The sequence below is a fragment of the Oryctolagus cuniculus genome, chromosome 1 (assembly GCF_964237555.1).
Source record: "Oryctolagus cuniculus chromosome 1, mOryCun1.1, whole genome shotgun sequence".
Classification (NCBI taxonomy): domain Eukaryota; kingdom Metazoa; phylum Chordata; class Mammalia; order Lagomorpha; family Leporidae; genus Oryctolagus; species Oryctolagus cuniculus.
In genome coordinates this window covers 14528970-14545119 of record NC_091432.1, presented here as the reverse complement: position 1 = coordinate 14545119, position 16150 = coordinate 14528970, and the positions used below count along the sequence as shown (strand labels likewise).

The following is a 16150-nucleotide window of genomic DNA, read 5'->3' as shown; positions in this document are numbered from 1 at the left end:
GAGGAAGGAAGGAAGGAAGGAAGGAAGGAAGGAAGGAAGGAAGGAAGGAAGGAGACTTCAGGAGACCTAAGTCCAAGTCCAGGCTTATCTCCTAGAGAGGGGGACCAAGGGCCAGACACTTAACTGTTCTGAGCTCGGATCAGCCGAGTGGTCCCTGAAAAGCTCTTTCCTTATAAACTTGGGAGCACACTCTACGTCCCACTATTTTTCTCATGACGGTGATGATGGAGAAGGAAGTTCCGTGTCCTAGAGCTGAGAGCTGCATCTAAGCTTCCCCCAGCCTGCTCCCCACCAGCTTTGGGCTACAATGCCCAGCCCGGCCCACTAAGCGGACCAAGTGGTGAGAACCATCCTGACTTACGGGAACTCACACCAGCGATCAATCATCCTTAATTTGTAACTGGGCAGAGTCCTGGGCCAGCCAATGGCTAAGACTGGCCCCCCACACCCCACCCTCTCTGACCCTGTGGGACTCTCCACTCAGTCTGCAGGAAACTGCCCAGTGACCAGGAGTTCGGAGCAGGTTTGGTGCTGTGGGGTGAAGGGTCGGGTGCAGAAGGAAGCGATCCGGGCAGGGACTCCCCTCACCTCCTTCCTCCCCTCCCCCAGGCTTCCCGGGAGAGTTCTGCCTCCTCCTCGCCCCTCCTCAGCGCCTGCTCTTCCCTCAGGGCTCTGGTGCCCAGGCCCCTCTGGCCTCCCCTCCCCTCCGCCTCTGGCCTCTTTGTTTGGCGAAAGCAGGACCCCCCAGACTGAACAGATGGACGGAGACCCGGGCCTGGGGCGGGGGAGAGGAAGGGCCAGCCGGTGCCGGGAAGAGAAAGCGGTTTGGGGAAAACAAAACAGAGGGAGGAGCCAGGGAGAAGGTGGCCCCTGGAGGGAGGAGGCGGGAATTCGTAGAGAGGGGCCGGGGCCTGGAGCGCAATGGGGGCGGGCCCCAGGGTGGGGTGGAGGCCCCCCAGGCTCCCGGCTGGGGCTGGTTTGACGCTGGTGGCTCCGCAGGTCGCGGCTGACGTCGCAGCCCAGATGGCCTCCAGGCTGACCCCGCTGACCCTCCTGCTGCTGCTGCTGGCTGGGGTAAGTGGCCCCTCGGCGGGGGAGGGGGCGGGGCGCTGAGCATTAACCCTTCAGACCCCGAGGAAGGGGGTGGCTCCTCGGGAGCTCCAAGCAGCATCCCTGCCCGGCTTTGTCAGCGTGGAAAAGGCTCGGGGTTCCTACGTAGCCGGGTTTTAATCTCGGCAGCGTGGCCTTGGGCAAGTCACTTCTCCCAGCCTCCTGGTTTATAAACACGGAGAAGAGACCTCACCCTGTCCACCAGCCTGCCTGTTAGGAGGACCACTGAGGACAAGGAAATGGGCAGCTTTTTGAGCTGGGGTTTGTGGTGGAAAACTAAGCTGTGCTGAGTAGGGTTCAGCAGCTGTCACACAGACTCCCCCAGGCTGGGGCCGGCCAGGCAGAAGTGGTTGTGAGCATCGCTGAGCCTGGGCAGGGGTCAGCAGCAATGTCCCAGTGGTCTGGGAGCTAGGGTAAGAGGTAAGCCCAGGAAGTGTGGGAACACAGGGGAATGGCGTGCCCGTGTCTGCTGCGTGTGTGTGTGTGTGTGTGTGTGTGTGTGGTGTGGAAGCCGGCATCCCTGGTGCCTGTGAGATTCAGCAGGTAAATGGAATCATGAACAAGGGATCTGGAGTCAGAAGCCTTGGCTTGACTTTCCGCTCCGGTGAGGCTGTGGCCTGCTTGTTATGATGTCCCTGCCTTAGTGTCTCTACCTGTGAGTGAGGATATTCAGCCGGGCAACGTTGACACTGGGGGCTGAATAACTCACTGATGACAGCAGTCCTCTGCATTGTGGGATGCTTTGCTGTATCTGTGGCCGAGAGGCCAGCAGCATTTGTCCCCCTGCCTCCTGGTGACAACCAAAACTGCATCCAGACATTGCTACTTGGGTTTATACTATTCCCCTCCCCCACACAACCTTCCCTCCCTCCCTTTCTTCCTTTCTTCCTTTGGAAATGCTAGTCCTTCCTAATATCCACCAGTGGGGTTGCAGCCTACCCATAATTTTTTTTTTAAAGATGTATGTATTTATGTTGAAAGAGTTACAGAGAGAGGGGGAAACACAGGGAGAGAGAGCAAGAGAGATCGTCCATCTGCTGATTCACTTCCCAGATGGCCACAATAGCCCGCACTGGGTCAAGATGCAGCCAGGAGCTTCATCCGGGTTTCCCACGTGGGTAGCAGGGGCCCAAAAACTCGGGCCATCTTTAGCTGCTTTTCTCACACCATTAGCAGGGAGCTGGATTGGAAGCAGAACAGCTGGGTCTCAAATTGGTGCCCACAGTGGATGATGGCACTGCAGGCGGTGGCTTAACCTACTATGCCTCAATGCTGGCCCCAAGGGTAGCCTTTGCAGCCAGGACATGAACCGGTGCCCATATGGGATGTTGGCGTACCAAGTGGTGGCTTAACCCGCTACACCACAGTGCCAGTCTCCAGAGTTCTTACTTTAAAAACTATCTGGGGGCCAGCACTGTGGCATAGTGGTTAAGGCCACTGCCTGTGGTGCCGGCATCCCATATGGGCGCTGATTTGAGTCCTGGCTGCTTCTCTTCCAATCTAGCTGCTAATGGCCTGGGAAAGCAGTGGAAGATGGCTCAAATGTTTGGGCCCCTGCGCCCATGTGGGGGACCCAGAGGAAGCTCCTGGCTCCTGGCTTTGGCTCGAGCTCAGCTCTGGGCATTGCAGCCATTTGGGGAGTGAACCAACAGGTGGAAGATCTCTGTCTCTGCCTCTGCCTCTCCGTAACTCTGCCTCTAAATAAGTCTTTAAAAGAAAAAAAAAAAAACCGATTTGTATATATATTTGAAAGTCAGAGTTATACACAGAGAGGGAGAGATATTCCATCTGCTGGTTTGGTCCTGGCCAAAGCCAGGAACCCAGAACTCTGTCCGAGTCTCCCATGTGGGTGGCAGGAGCCTGGTTACTAGGATCATGTTCCACTGCTTTCCCAGGTGCATCAGCAGGGAGCTAGATTAGAAGTGAAGCAACCGGGACTCAAACTAGCACTCATATGGGATGCTGACATTGTAGGAGGCGGCTTAACTTACTATATACCACAATGTCAATCCTGATAACAGAGTTGCTGACTACCCCTCATCATCTGCAAAGGCTACCCCTGGGGCCAGCATTGTGGCATAATAGGTCAAGCCACCACCTGCAATGCCACCATCCGCTGTGGGCACCAGTTTGAGACCCAGCTGTTTTGCTTCCAATCCTGCTCCCTGCTAATGCACCTGGGAAAGCAGTGGAAGATGGTCCAAGTGTTTGGACCCCTGCACCCATATGGAAGATCTAGAAGAAGCTCCAGGCTTCTGGCTTCAGCCTGGCATAGCCCTGGCCTTTGTGGACATCTGGGCAGTGAACCAGTGGATGGAAGATCTCCTTCCTCCCTATAACTCTACCTTTCAAATAAATAAAAATAAATCTTTTTAAAAAATCCTGTATATATTCCTACCCCGACACACACACACACATACACCATTACATTGTCCCCTCTCTGATAAAATTGTAGTGGTTGTCCCGGAACAGGCCCCTCACTCACCAGGCTAGCCTGGAAATTGCTGTCTCCTATATAACGTTTTACATATCTCTACCATCTCGTCCTGCTTTGAGTATTGGAGAGGACTATGCCTCCAGGAGAAAATAAAACTGTTTCTTGAACCACAGGATGGAACCTTCTCAAATCCCGGTGCTAGCAGCCCCAGCCCCAGGGATCCAGAGAGCTTGCAAAAGAAAAGCACCGTGAACATCTGGGAGGAAGATAGCCCCACGAACCCATCCACTCAGCACATCATGGAGTCTTCTACTTGGCCAGTGACCAACTCAGCCACCGAAAGAGCGGAAGATACTACGAACGAACCGAGCGCTCAGCCCTTCAGCCAACACACCCAGCCAACCACCCTGCTCCCCACAGACTTTCTGACCGAGCCCACTGCTGATCCCTACTGCCCAGAGCCCGACACTTTCTGCTCTGACTCGGACTGTCAGCCCATAGCAGAAGGGTTGGGAAATGCTTTGGTTGATTTCTCCCTGAGGCTCTACCAAGCCTTCTCAGCCACAAAGAAGCCTGAAACCAACCTGGCCTTCTCCCCATTCAGCATTGCCAGCCTCCTAACTCAAGTCCTGCTTGGTAAGAGCCTGACTGAATTCTTTCCAGGTTGGATATTGGACCCTCCTATGAGTGTCACCACCCCAGAAACTGTTTACAAAGCTCTGTCTCCAGGAGGAAGCTATCAAAATGAGCTACACAGTGACAGAGACAGGGAGCGGGGGGGTGGGGAGGAGATTGGTGATACATCTTTTCATTCTTGAACATTTCTTCATTCCACAATGGTTCAGTAGGCACTGTTGCTTATTGAGTCCTGTGGACTGTACAAGAGTATATAAAATAAGGTTCTAGCCATCAACCATGCTTCAGAGTAAGGCAACATGTGAGATGGAATCATCGGAGTTAGACCTAGAGTAGAATTGTGGTGACATTGCTTTCTAGTTGTCTGGCCTTGGGCAGATCACTTAACCTGTGGGGCCTCAGTCCTCATGTAAAACAGAGCCGGTACTATCTGCCTCAAAAGATTAAGAATCTGGTACCCTAGTGCCTGACTCTCTGGGAAGTCAAAAAAGTGTTAATCGCTCCGCCTTCCTGGGGATTACTGTCAAGTGGCATGGGGTAACTATCTTTGCAATAGCACACATTGCTAAAGGCAGTGGGAAGAAGGATCCCAGGAATGCTGCTAGGAACAATATAGTGGGCATAGGAGAATATTTCTCTGGAGTTCCAGAATGCTAACATCTCACCGGACGCCCATGGCACCCATAGTACCCTACTCCCCAGTCAGGACAACCACGTGATCTCCAGACATTACCAAGCATCCACTGGGAGGCACATTTCAGTCAACTGGTTTCAGTCAGTTTCTGCCTCCATCCTTCCCTTGTTAGCTCTGAGCCTTTACATTGCATAAATTCACTTAATCTCTTGAGCCTTAGATTCCTCCTCTGTAAAATGGGAAAGGAGGTTGTCCTTACAAGGACGATGAGAGATGATGGGAGAAGCACGTAGAATACTTGGAAGCAAGTAGGTGCTCCATCAGTTTTAGCTGTGATTGCACACAAGACATGTACAGTAAGTATTTAACAGTGAATGCGTAACTAAAAAGGCATTAAACATTTCTCCTCTTACATGATTTCTTGCTCTAAATAGTAATCTAGTGTCCCTGTCTATATATAGAATGAAACTCTGTAAACCCAGACCAACTCAAAAGTAGTTCACGTGGGACAGGCAGTGGTTAGACCTGGCTTTGGAGGATGAGTAGGATGTAAATCAGTAGGGAAGCCGGGAAGGAGAGTATTCAAAACCCCCAAAGAGCCTGACTCTGGGATTATTTGTAATTCTTTGTCCCTATCTTTCTGACACATGTATTGTCTTCCAAAATAGCACTTCCAGCACTGAGAGTCTGAGACCCCTTCCATGCAGGGACCCCTCCTGAATTCCAGCCTGGTTCCTCTACCCTGGTTCCAGATGGTGGGTCTCCCACTCCTGTGAGTGCCACTCATCTCTGCCCTCTGTCTTAGGGGCTGGGGGCAGCACCAGAAAAAACCTGGAGGATGTCCTCTCTTACCCCGAGGACACTCCCTGTGTATTCGAGGCCCTGAAGGCCATCACATCCAAAGGCGTCACCTCCGTCTCTCAGATCTTCCACAGTCCAGGTGAGTGCCCAGGGAGGGACAGTGAGGCAAAGGAAGGTCTGGAGAAGATTCTGAAGGGGGGCCAGCCCTGGGAAAAGAGACAGAGGGGATGTCGGGGCTGGGATATGGGGCATGGGATGCGGACAGGTAAGAAGGCTCTGGCAAGCCTTTCTGGTAGCAACAGGAGCTGGAGTATCCTCATGGTGAGACCTTGGGCAAGTCATGAGCATTCATCAACTCCTTTTATTTTTTATTTGAAATGCAAAATTTTAAAATGATTTTTAATTAATTAATTAATTTGAAAGGCAGAGAGACAAAGATGGAGAGACACATCTTCCATCTGCTGGTTCATTCCTTGAATATCTTTAACAGCCAGGGATGGATCAGGCCAAAGCCAGGAACCAGAACTCAATCTGAGTACCCCATGAGGGTAGCAGGGACCCCAGTACTTGAGCCATCGCCTGCTGCCTCCTGGGGTGTGCATCAGCAGGAAGCTGGAATTGGGAGCAGAGCCAGGACCCGAAACCCAGGCACTCTAACGGGATGAGGGCATCCTAAGCTGTGCTCCAGTTCCTTTTAGAATAAGAACGTCCTCATGTATTTAATAGGTAAGGCCAACCGGGTGGGCTAGACAACTAAGGACATAAAATAGGCAAGCAACTTTTTAGGCTCAGGGAGTCTTGGACTCTCATTGTTTGTACTTTTATGTTATATGAATTTGTTGTCATTTACACGAGTTCTATTATTAAGTGGGTAATCCTAGCAATAAAGAGTAATTATAATGGATAATAATAGTCATAAACTTCCAAGATGATCTAATGCAGCTGTACTCGAACTTTGCTCTCCAGAGCACTAGGGTTCTGCAGAGCTGCTTCAGGAGCTACGGGTGGGGTCTGGGGGGGTCACCACTTCCTGTGTGAAGGAGACAAACTGGAGCCCTGTTACACGGGGGGCTTCAGACAGACTTTGAAACACGTAATTCGGCTGCTTTAAGTAGTTAGATCTCGTCCAATCCCCCCCTACTTTTTGAAAAAAGCAAAACCTTTTTTTTTACAAAAGCCATACTCATTCATTCTAGAAAATAGAGAAAAGCAAAGAAAACAAAGAGAAAACTCACCTAGCAAAGCATCCTCTTTCAAAATATGGCTTAATAATGTCAAGAAATATTGCATTTAATTATTTGTTATAGATCAGTTTTGTCCTGTGTCTTGCTAGGTTGTTGGAAATTCAGCATTCAACATTTTTTAAAAAGCTTTATTTATTTGAAAGGCAGAATTACAGAGAGAGAGAGAGAGAGAGAGAGAGAGAGATCAAGCTTCCATCTGCTTTCATTCTCCAAATGCCTGCAACAGCCAGGACTGGACCAGGCCGAAGCCAGGAGCCTGGAACTCTATCAGAGTCTCCCACATGGGTGCAAGGTCCTAGATACTTGGGTCATGTTCCACTGCTTTCCCAGTCCATCAGCAAGGAGCTGGATCAGAAGCAGAGCAGCCAGAGCTCAAACCACTGGGATGCCAGTGTTGCAGGCAGCAGCTTAACCTGCTGTGCCACAATGCCAGTCCTGAAGTTATCTTTCCATTCCATTTTCCCATGAGCGTTATGAAGTATCCTTGGATAAGAAGAGTGGGCTGGACACCTGCTCCAACATTCTGGAATCCCTGGAATGAACAGAAGGAGCCCTGGAGGAATGTTCACTCTGCATGCTCACTCTGAGAAGGGGAGGGGGTACTTTAGGGAACTCATGCCTCCCTCTCTTGACCCCCCGCCCAGACCTAGCCATAAAGGAGACCTATGTGAATGCCTCTCAGAGCCTGTATGGCAGCAGCCCCCAAGTCCTGAGTAATGATAGCGATGTCAACTTGAAGCTCATCAATGCCTGGGTGGCTGAGAACACCAACCACAAGATCAGCCAACTGCTGGACAGCCTGCCCGCTGACGCCAGCCTTGTTCTTCTCAACGCTGTGTACCTGAGTGGTAAGAGGCCCTCGGCCAGATGATCTTCCTCTTCGGGGTCCTTCTCCCCCTCTGGCTTCAAAGTTTTCCCAACCCCAAGCTCCACAACCAAATCCCAAAGCACCCATCCCTCTCTTTGCTAACAGGACAGTCCACTCCTCTTCGTCCTTTCCCTACCTGCGTTACAGTACTCTCTCTTCCTTCCAGCCAAATGGAAGAAACCTTTTGATAATAAAAAAAAGATGGAGCCCTTCCACCTCAAAAACTCTGTGATTAAAGTGCCCATGATGAGTAGCAAGAAGTATCCTGTGGCCCATTTCACTGACTCAATTCTGAAAGCCAGGGTAAGTTCTTAATCTTTCTCCATTCCTGTCTCACCCACCTGAGTGTCCAGTGTTCTGCCATGGCCCCCTCATTTTGGTGTATATCCTTTAATGTTCATCGTTTCTGCTCCTTCCAACAGTAGTTCCACCCTATATCCTCTCCTTTTCTCCCCTCTGACCTTGGCCAAGGCAAGCATTGTATATTCTTGGCTGGATGCTAACGTTTCTTCACTCATCTCTGCTGGATTGAATGGCACAAAGTGAGTTATGTTTCTATTCTATGCATCTGTTTCTCTCCAGTCAATCCTCCAGGAGACCGTGTGTTTGTGTCCGTGTGCAGTATTCATGTGTACAAGTACATCTGGATGGGAGCGTGGATGTGCACCTGTGTTAAATGGTTTAAGTTCCGTAGCAGGAACGGAGCAGAATTTCAATGGGTAGAGAGGGAAGGAAGACAGAATAAGGAACCCAGAGGATTCTGCTTCGTAAAGTACCTCCTGCCCTGTGACCACCTGCTCAGACAGCAGGACACAGACCTATGAGGTAGATAATGGGAAACACTGGTCTGAGAAGTAGATCTGTTCTGGAACACACCAGGCTTTGTTTCTACCTTGGGAGTTTTCCTTACCTTTTCCCTCTGTGTGGATCTTCCTTCACTGCGGTCTTCACATAGCTTGTGTCTTCTGGTCATGTCAGTGTCAGCTCCAGGGTCACCTTGAGGAACCAGCGTTACGGTGCAGCAGGTTGAGCTGCAATTTGCAAAGCCAGCATAGCATATCAGAGTGCCAGTTCGAGTCCTGGCTGCTCCACTTCCAATCCAGCTCCCTGCTAATGGGCCTGGGAGAGCAGCAGATAATGGCCCAAGTGCCTAGGTCCCTGTCACCCATGTGGGAGACCCAGATGAAGTTCCTGGCTTCTGGCATTAGCTATTTGGGGGAGTGAACCAGCATATGGGAGATCTCTCTCTTTCTCTCTCTCTCTCTCATTCTCCTTCTCTCTGATGCTCTGTCTTTCAAACAAACAAATGAATACTTTTTTTAAAAAGGTCACCTTGATGGAGAGGCTTTTTCCCGCTTGCAGCAGCCTCCTCTTCACCCTGTAATGTCACCTGTTTTATTATATTCACAGTACTCATCCCTGTCTGAAATTGTTTGCTTATTTGATTATAATGTTGTCCATCTCCGAGATGTGACCTCTTTACTTGGGTACAGGAGCCTCACTTCTTTCTTTTCTGTATCTACAGTGCCTAGAGCAATGCCACATATAACAGGGGCTCACTCAGTATTTGCTGAATAAATGAATAAATAGAGTAGAGGTTGCTGGGGCAGGCATTGATGGGCCGCAGTTAAGACACTGAGACACCCACATCCTGGGAGAATGAACCCAGTGTGTCTGGGTTCAAGTCCTGACTGCTCCCAGTGCCAGTTTCTGCTAATGTGCACCCTGGGAGGCCCCAGGTGAGAGCCTAAGTAGCTGACTCCCTGCCACCTTCGTGGGAGACCTGGATTGAATTCCTGGTTCTCAGCTCTGCTTCTACCCTCCTGTCTGTTGCAGCATTTGGGGAGTGAACCAGTGGACAAGAGATAACTCTTCTTTCTCTCTCTCTCTCTCTCCTCTACCTCTCAAATAACTATTTTAAATTTAGAAAACAAAATAGAAAGTGCTGAATGGAGCTACTCTGTCAGAGCCAGAGGCCAGGAAGACTTTACAGAAGTTACTTTTGATGGTTCCCCATCCATTTCTTTACCCATTCACACACTTACTCACCCAGCCATCTATCCCCGTCCAGTGTGTTTGAGCACAAATGACCTATTTAACAGAACCAGAACAGCGTGTCTCAGGCACACAAGAGTGAGTGTGTGTTGGCATGTCCCTGGCATCACTGTGGCTCAGAGTGCGCTGGGTCCCCACCCCACCCCCGTGTCCGTGAGTTCCACATCCACAGATACTACCAACTGAGGGTCAAAAACATTCTGGGGAAAAATAAATTGCATCTGGATAAGCTTTCTTTCCCTTGTCATTAGTCCCTCAACAATACAGTATACAACTGTTTACATAGAATTTACATTAGGTATTACAAACCATCTAGAGATGATTTTAAGTATATAGGAGGAGGTACGTAGCTTACCTACAAATACCACACTGTTTTATATGAGGCACTTGAACATCTATGGATTTTAGTACCTGAGAGGCCGTGGAACCAGTCCCCCATGGACACTGAGAGAGGACTGTGGGGGAGGTGTCCATACAATGTTTTCTCAGTGCCAAAGGAGGAGTAGTTTTGAGCACAAAAACCAGTTCTTAGTTCCTTGAGTTCATTCATTGAAAAATCGAAGTTTTACTTGTGCCTTTTAATTTTCAGCTGAATTTGCTACATTATTTATAATAGAGCAGTTTTTTAGGAAAAAAACATTTCATTTGTCCACTAATTAAGCCTTATTGAACAGATTAAACTCCTTTGTTCTATTTACAAACATAGTTAATTAATAGTCCCATAAACATTTCAGGCTCCCTTTATACATTAATAGACTTGATATTCTTTTTTTTTTTTTTGTAAGCTTTATTTATTTGGAAGGCAGAGTGCCGCAGAGAGAGGGATCTTCCATTTGCTAGTTCACTCCCCAAATGGCCACAACAGCCAGGTCAGAGCCAGGCCAAAACCAGGAGCCAAGAACTCCATGCTGGTCTCCCACATGGGTGCAGGGGCCCATGCACTTGGACTATCTTCTGCTGCTTTCCCAGGTTCATTAGCAGGAAGCTGGATCAGAGGTGGTCTTGAACCAGCACTCAGCTATGGGATGCCAGCATCACAAGTAGTGTCTTAACCTGCTGCACCACAGCGCCAGCCCCCTCACTGTTCTTTTCAAACATGTCAAATCCCTGACCAAGCAGAATTATTGTTCCGCTTGGCCATATCATCCCAGCACCCAAAAGCCACTTATGGACTGAAAATTAGATGTTATAGTCTTTATGCACCACTCATAAGAGAGAACAGGAACAGAGCTCAGAGCTCAAATCACCTGCAAATGTTACATTGCCAGTGGGTGGAAACGTGGAGGTATGATTAGACACGAGTGCCCACTGCTCTTCCTTCCACCAGTAGAGACAGACTAGCACTATTCAGTTAGACCAGCTGGCAAAGCTGGGACGCCTAGTTCTGGCTGCTGCAGGCATCAGGCCTGTCTTGGGACATCAAGAATGTGAGCCAGGGACTGGCACTGTAGTGCAGCGGGTTAAAGCCCCAGCCTGCAGCACCAGCATCCCATATGCATGCCGGTTCAAGTCCCGGCTACTCCACTTCCAATCTAGCTCCCTGCTAATGCACCTGGGAAGGCAGCAAAGGATGACTGAAATCCTTGGGCTCCTGCACCCACGTGGGAGACCCGGAAGAAGTTCTTGACTCCTGGCTTCAGATCAGCTCAGCTCTGGCTGTTGAGGCCATTTGGGGAGTGAACCAGTAGATGGAAGAACTTTCTCTCTCTCTCTCCCTTTCCCTCTCCCTCTCCCTCTCCCTCTCCCTGTAACTCTTTCAAATAAATCTTAAAGAAAAAAACAGAGCTGGGGTAGCCAGAGTGACAGGTGCCCCTCTCGTTCTCCAGGTGGGGCAGCTGCAGCTCTCTCACAACCTGAGCTTTGTGATCCTGATGCCCCAGAGCCTGAAGCACCCCCTGGAGGACATAGAGAAGGCTCTCAGCCCTGCTGTCCTCAAGGCCGTCATGAAGAAGCTGGAGTTGTCCAAGTTCCAGCCGACTTTCCTGATGATGCCCCGGATCAAAGTGAAGAGCAACCAGGACATGCTGTCAATCATGGAGAAACTAGGTGAGCCCTGCAAGTTCAGGTCACTCCCAGGCCATCTGAGGAAAGGAAGGGAGGGGTCCCTAAAATGCAAACATTTGCAGCCGTGGTCTCAGGTTGTCCCTCAAGCCTGTGAGTAAAGGGATAGGTGCTGTTATCCCATTGCATCATCAAGGAAGTGGCAACTGTATGCAACTTACCCAAACTTGTATGACTTAACCCTTGAGCTAGTTAAAGGCAAATCAGCACGCCAGGCCAGGTCGCCCGTTCTCATCTGTTCTAGTATGGTTCATTATCACGTAGACAGTGGAACAAGTGACCAAGGTGGGCTGTCTATGCTCCTTCCCAGAGACATTCATAACAGGCAGCCCCCCATGGAATACACAAGAAGTGATTGGCTATAAGGGCTCTCCCCTTATACAGAAACTGCCTGCCCTAACCTTTGGCTTCCTGTCCAGACCTGTCGGCTGGTTTCCTGTTCCAGCCCTTGACCGCCTAACACATGATCTCATTTCCGTGTGTATTGCATCTGCATAGCAAAAACACTTTCTCTGTGCTCTCAGAGTACAGCACTTCTGGTCACCCACCACAGCGAGGGTGGTGCTGTCCCCGGACCATGCAGTTTTCCGATTGTCTGCAGACACAAACTGGATGACCTGCAGTTTGATTCATGTCTGACGCTGTCTACCTGGAGATAGCATCAGATGCCACCTCAGGGGCTCAGCCCCACAAGACTGCTCCCGCTTCAGACACCAGTCACAAGACGGTTGCCACCTGGGCTTCTATAAATCAGAGGTTCTCACGGCCCCTCCTAGGGTTCGTTCTTTGCTAGAACGGCTGACAAAATGCAGGGAAACCCTTGAAGTCACTGGCTTACCGTATAATAAAGGATATGGTGAGGGCCACAGGTGGGACAGCCGGAAGACAAGGTACATGGAGTCTGGAGAGGTCCTGAGCACAGGAGCTCCCGTTCTGTGCTGTCGGGGCACCACGTCCTGGCGTGTGGATGTTTCGTTCAACCTGGAAGTTCTTAGAACCGCACACTTTTGAAATTATGCTTAAATATTGATATATTTTATTTGAGAGGCAGAGAAACAGGCAGATAGATAGAGCTCCCGTCTCCTGATCGACTTTCCAAGTATCTGCAATGTCTGGGGCTGGGCTGGGCCAAAGTCAAGATCCTGGAACCCACCCCAGGTTTCCCATGAGGGTGGCATTAACCCAACTACTTGCCTTTCAAGACCTGCATTAACAGGAAGCTGGCTGGAGCCGGAGCCAGAGCCGGAGCCGGAGCCGGAGCCGGAGCCGGAGCCAGGCGTTGAACCCAGGCATTGCTGACACAGGATCCGGGCGTCTTAGCCAGCATCCCAACTCCTGGGCTAAACGTCTGCCCTGTGCTTTTGAGGTTGTTATGGAGGCTTCATCCTGTATGCGTGATTATTAACTCAGTCTCCGGCTCCTCCTCTCCCAGAGCATGAGGAACAGAGCTGGAAGTTCCAGCCTTCTAATCACAGCTTGGTCTTGGTAGTGAGCAGCTCCCACCAGGAGTCTACCGAGAGTTACCCCTTTGGAACAGAAGGCGCTGCTATGACCAAGGAAATGCCATGGGATTTCGGAGCTCTGTGTCAGGAGCCAGGGTTGATGACCAAACATTAGAACCAAGAATGCTCTTAGCACCCCTACTGCTAAGGAAGTTCAAGGGTTTTAGGAGCTGTTTTTCAAGAACTGGGGCAAAGACCAATATATACAAGGTTACTTTTCAAATTGTGTGAAAAAATGGAATTAAAAATACGTTGAAGGGTGCCAGAGCTGTGGTGCAGTGGGTAAAGATGCTGCCAGCATCCCATATGGGCACCAGTTCAAGTCCTGGCTGCTCCACTTCCAATCCAGCTACCTGCTGATGCACTTGAGAAAGCAGTGGAAGATGGCCTGCACCTACACAGGAGACCAGGAAGAAGCTCCTGGCTCTTGGCTTCTTGCTTCAGCCTGGCCCAGACATGGTTGTTGGAGTCATTTGGGGAGTGAACCAGTGGGTGGAAGATCTCTCTCTCTCTCTCTCTCTCTCTCTCTCTCTCTTCCTCTCTCGCCCTCTCTCCCTCTGGAACTCTGCTTTTCAAATAAATAAATCTTTTTAAAAATTAGTTTAGGGGTGGGTGTTGTAGCACAGCTACTACTTCGGATGCCCACATTCCATATCCATGTGCCTGGATTCAAGTTCTGTATATGCTTCTGATCCAGCTTCCTGCTAATGCACACCCAGGGAGGCAGCAGGTGCTGGTTCAAGTACTCGAGTCCCTGCCACCCACATTGGAGACCCAGATGAGTTCCTAGTTTTTAGCTTCAGCCTGGGCCCAGCCCTGGCTGTTATAGGCATTGAAAAAAATGAACCAGTGGTTGGAAGAGACCTCTCTCTCTCTTTCTTTTGCTTTCTCTTTCAAATATATAAAACTTTTTTAAAAAAATATTTATTTATTTATTTGAAATTCAGAGTTACACAGAGAGAGGAGAGGCGGAGAGAGAGAGAGAAAGAGAGAGAGAGAGAGAGGTCTTCCGTCTGCTGGCTCACTCCCCAATTGGCCACAATGGCCGGAGCTGCACCAATCCAAAGCCAGCAGCCAGGAGCTTCTTCTGGGTCTCCCACATGGGTGCAGGGGCCCAAGAACTTGGACCATCTTCTACTGCTTTCCCAGGCCTTAACAGAGAGCTGGATGGAGCATCCGGGACTCAAACCAGCACCCACATGGGATGCCAGCACTGCAGGTGGCAGTTTTACCTGCTGCACCACAGTACCAGCCCCCAAAATATATAAAATTTTTAAAGGATAAAATTAATTGAAAATAATTTTAAAGGTTAGTGTGCTGCAAAAAAAATTTTTTAAGATTTATTTTATTTATGTGAAAGGCAGAGTTACAGAAGAAGGAGGAGAGAGAAAGGTCTTCCATCTGGTTCACTCCTCAAATGGCCTCAATGGCTGGAGCTGGGTCAGGCTGAAGCCAGGAGCCAGGAGCTTCTTCCTGGTCTTCCACATGGATGGCAGGGGCCCAAGCACTTGGGTCATCTTCTGCTGCTTTCCCAGGTGCATTAGCAGGAAGCTGGATAGCAAGTAGAGCAGCCAAGACTCAATCCAGCACCCATGTGGGATGTTGGCACTGCAGGAGGTGACTTAACCCACTGTGCCACAGTGTTACCCCCCTCAAATTTTTTTAAATCCATGCATAGGTTTTTTTCATAACACCCATTTTCCGTGAACATTTTGAAACATGTCGTATGTGTTTCTTAGTACTTCATAGCATCACAGCATTGCATATGATCTCATAATACATGACCTGTCTCTGATATATGACCTGTCTTCCAAGGTCGCTGGAGACAAGGTAGCAAAGACATCACTTTCCAGAGCTTGTTTGGGGTGGGAGGCAAGGCCTCTCCCCTCTTGAAAGACAGAGCAGTGGTCGGGTCCCACCGGTAGAGAATGCCCGGAATTGGGGCAGAAGGCACAATCCATGATCTGACAAGCAAGAGAGAGGGCAAAACGGAGCGCTGGGACCTAGGACGAATGCAGATCGGTCAGGGCAAAGGTCTCGGTCAGCTGAGAGCTGGGCGCTGGTCTCTGACTTTGTTCTCCGCTTTTCCCTAGAGTTCTTTGACTTTAGTTACGACCTCAACCTGTGTAAGCTGACGGATGACCCGGATCTTCTGGTGTCCACCATGCAGCACCAGACCGTGCTGGAGCTGACGGAGACTGGTGTGGAGGCGGCTGCCGCCACGGGCGTCTCTGTGGCCCGCAGCTTGCTCATCTTCGAGGTGCAGCAGCCCTTCCTCTTCCTGCTCTGGGACCAACAGCACAAGGTCCCTGTCTTCATGGGGCGAGTGTACGATCCCAGGGACTGAGACCTGCAAGGGGCCAGGGCAGGGCAAGCCCTGCGCCCAAGCCTCAGCGCTCCCAGGTGCAGCCCTGCCGCTGCCCGCCTCGACCTAGTTTGCCAGCCACTGCACACACAAAGGGCTGGCAAAGGGAGCTGCTCCCATCAGCCCTTCCTTGAGGCCCTGTCATGCTCACCAAAGCACTTTCTGCAGCTTTCTCTTGTTCAAGTTGACCACACTCTACAAATAAAACTCAGCTGACCATGACTTCCTTTCTCATTTGCCTTTGGATATGGCTGCTTCGATTCCAGAGGACAAGAGCTGCCATGGCATCCGTGTCAGCCAACCATCGCTGTGTAATGAGTCACTCTAAATTTAGTGGCTTAAAACTGCATTATTGTTAAGATTTTATTTATTTATTTGAGAGAGAGAGTTACAGAGCCCCCAGAGCGAGGACTGGACAAAGAGAGATCTTCCACCCG

General features: G+C 50.1%; 1 protein-coding gene across 1 annotated transcript; it reads left to right on the top strand.

The window, feature by feature from the left end:
• The first annotated feature begins 274 nt into the window (after positions 1 to 274).
• Positions 275 to 15935, top strand: SERPING1 (serpin family G member 1). The gene is made up of 8 exons (XM_051854145.2): positions 275 to 523; positions 1000 to 1074; positions 3721 to 4183; positions 5623 to 5757; positions 7507 to 7710; positions 7897 to 8033; positions 11612 to 11831; positions 15442 to 15935. Exons 1-8 carry the CDS (start codon positions 425 to 427, stop codon positions 15693 to 15695), a joined length of 1587 nt encoding a protein of 528 aa, XP_051710105.1. The 5' UTR covers positions 275 to 424; the 3' UTR covers positions 15696 to 15935.
• Positions 15936 to 16150: the final 215 nt, after the last annotated feature.

Coding starts and splice junctions, on each gene's coding strand:
- SERPING1 (XM_051854145.2), top strand. CDS start 425: ATGGCTAAGACTGGCCCCCCACACCCCACCCTCTCTGACCCTGTGGGA. Junction 4,184..5,622: donor CCTAACTCAAGTCCTGCTTG/GTAAGAGCCTGA, acceptor CCTCTGTCTTAG/GGGCTGGGGGCAGCACCAGA. Junction 8,034..11,611: donor ACTCAATTCTGAAAGCCAGG/GTAAGTTCTTAA, acceptor CTCGTTCTCCAG/GTGGGGCAGCTGCAGCTCTC.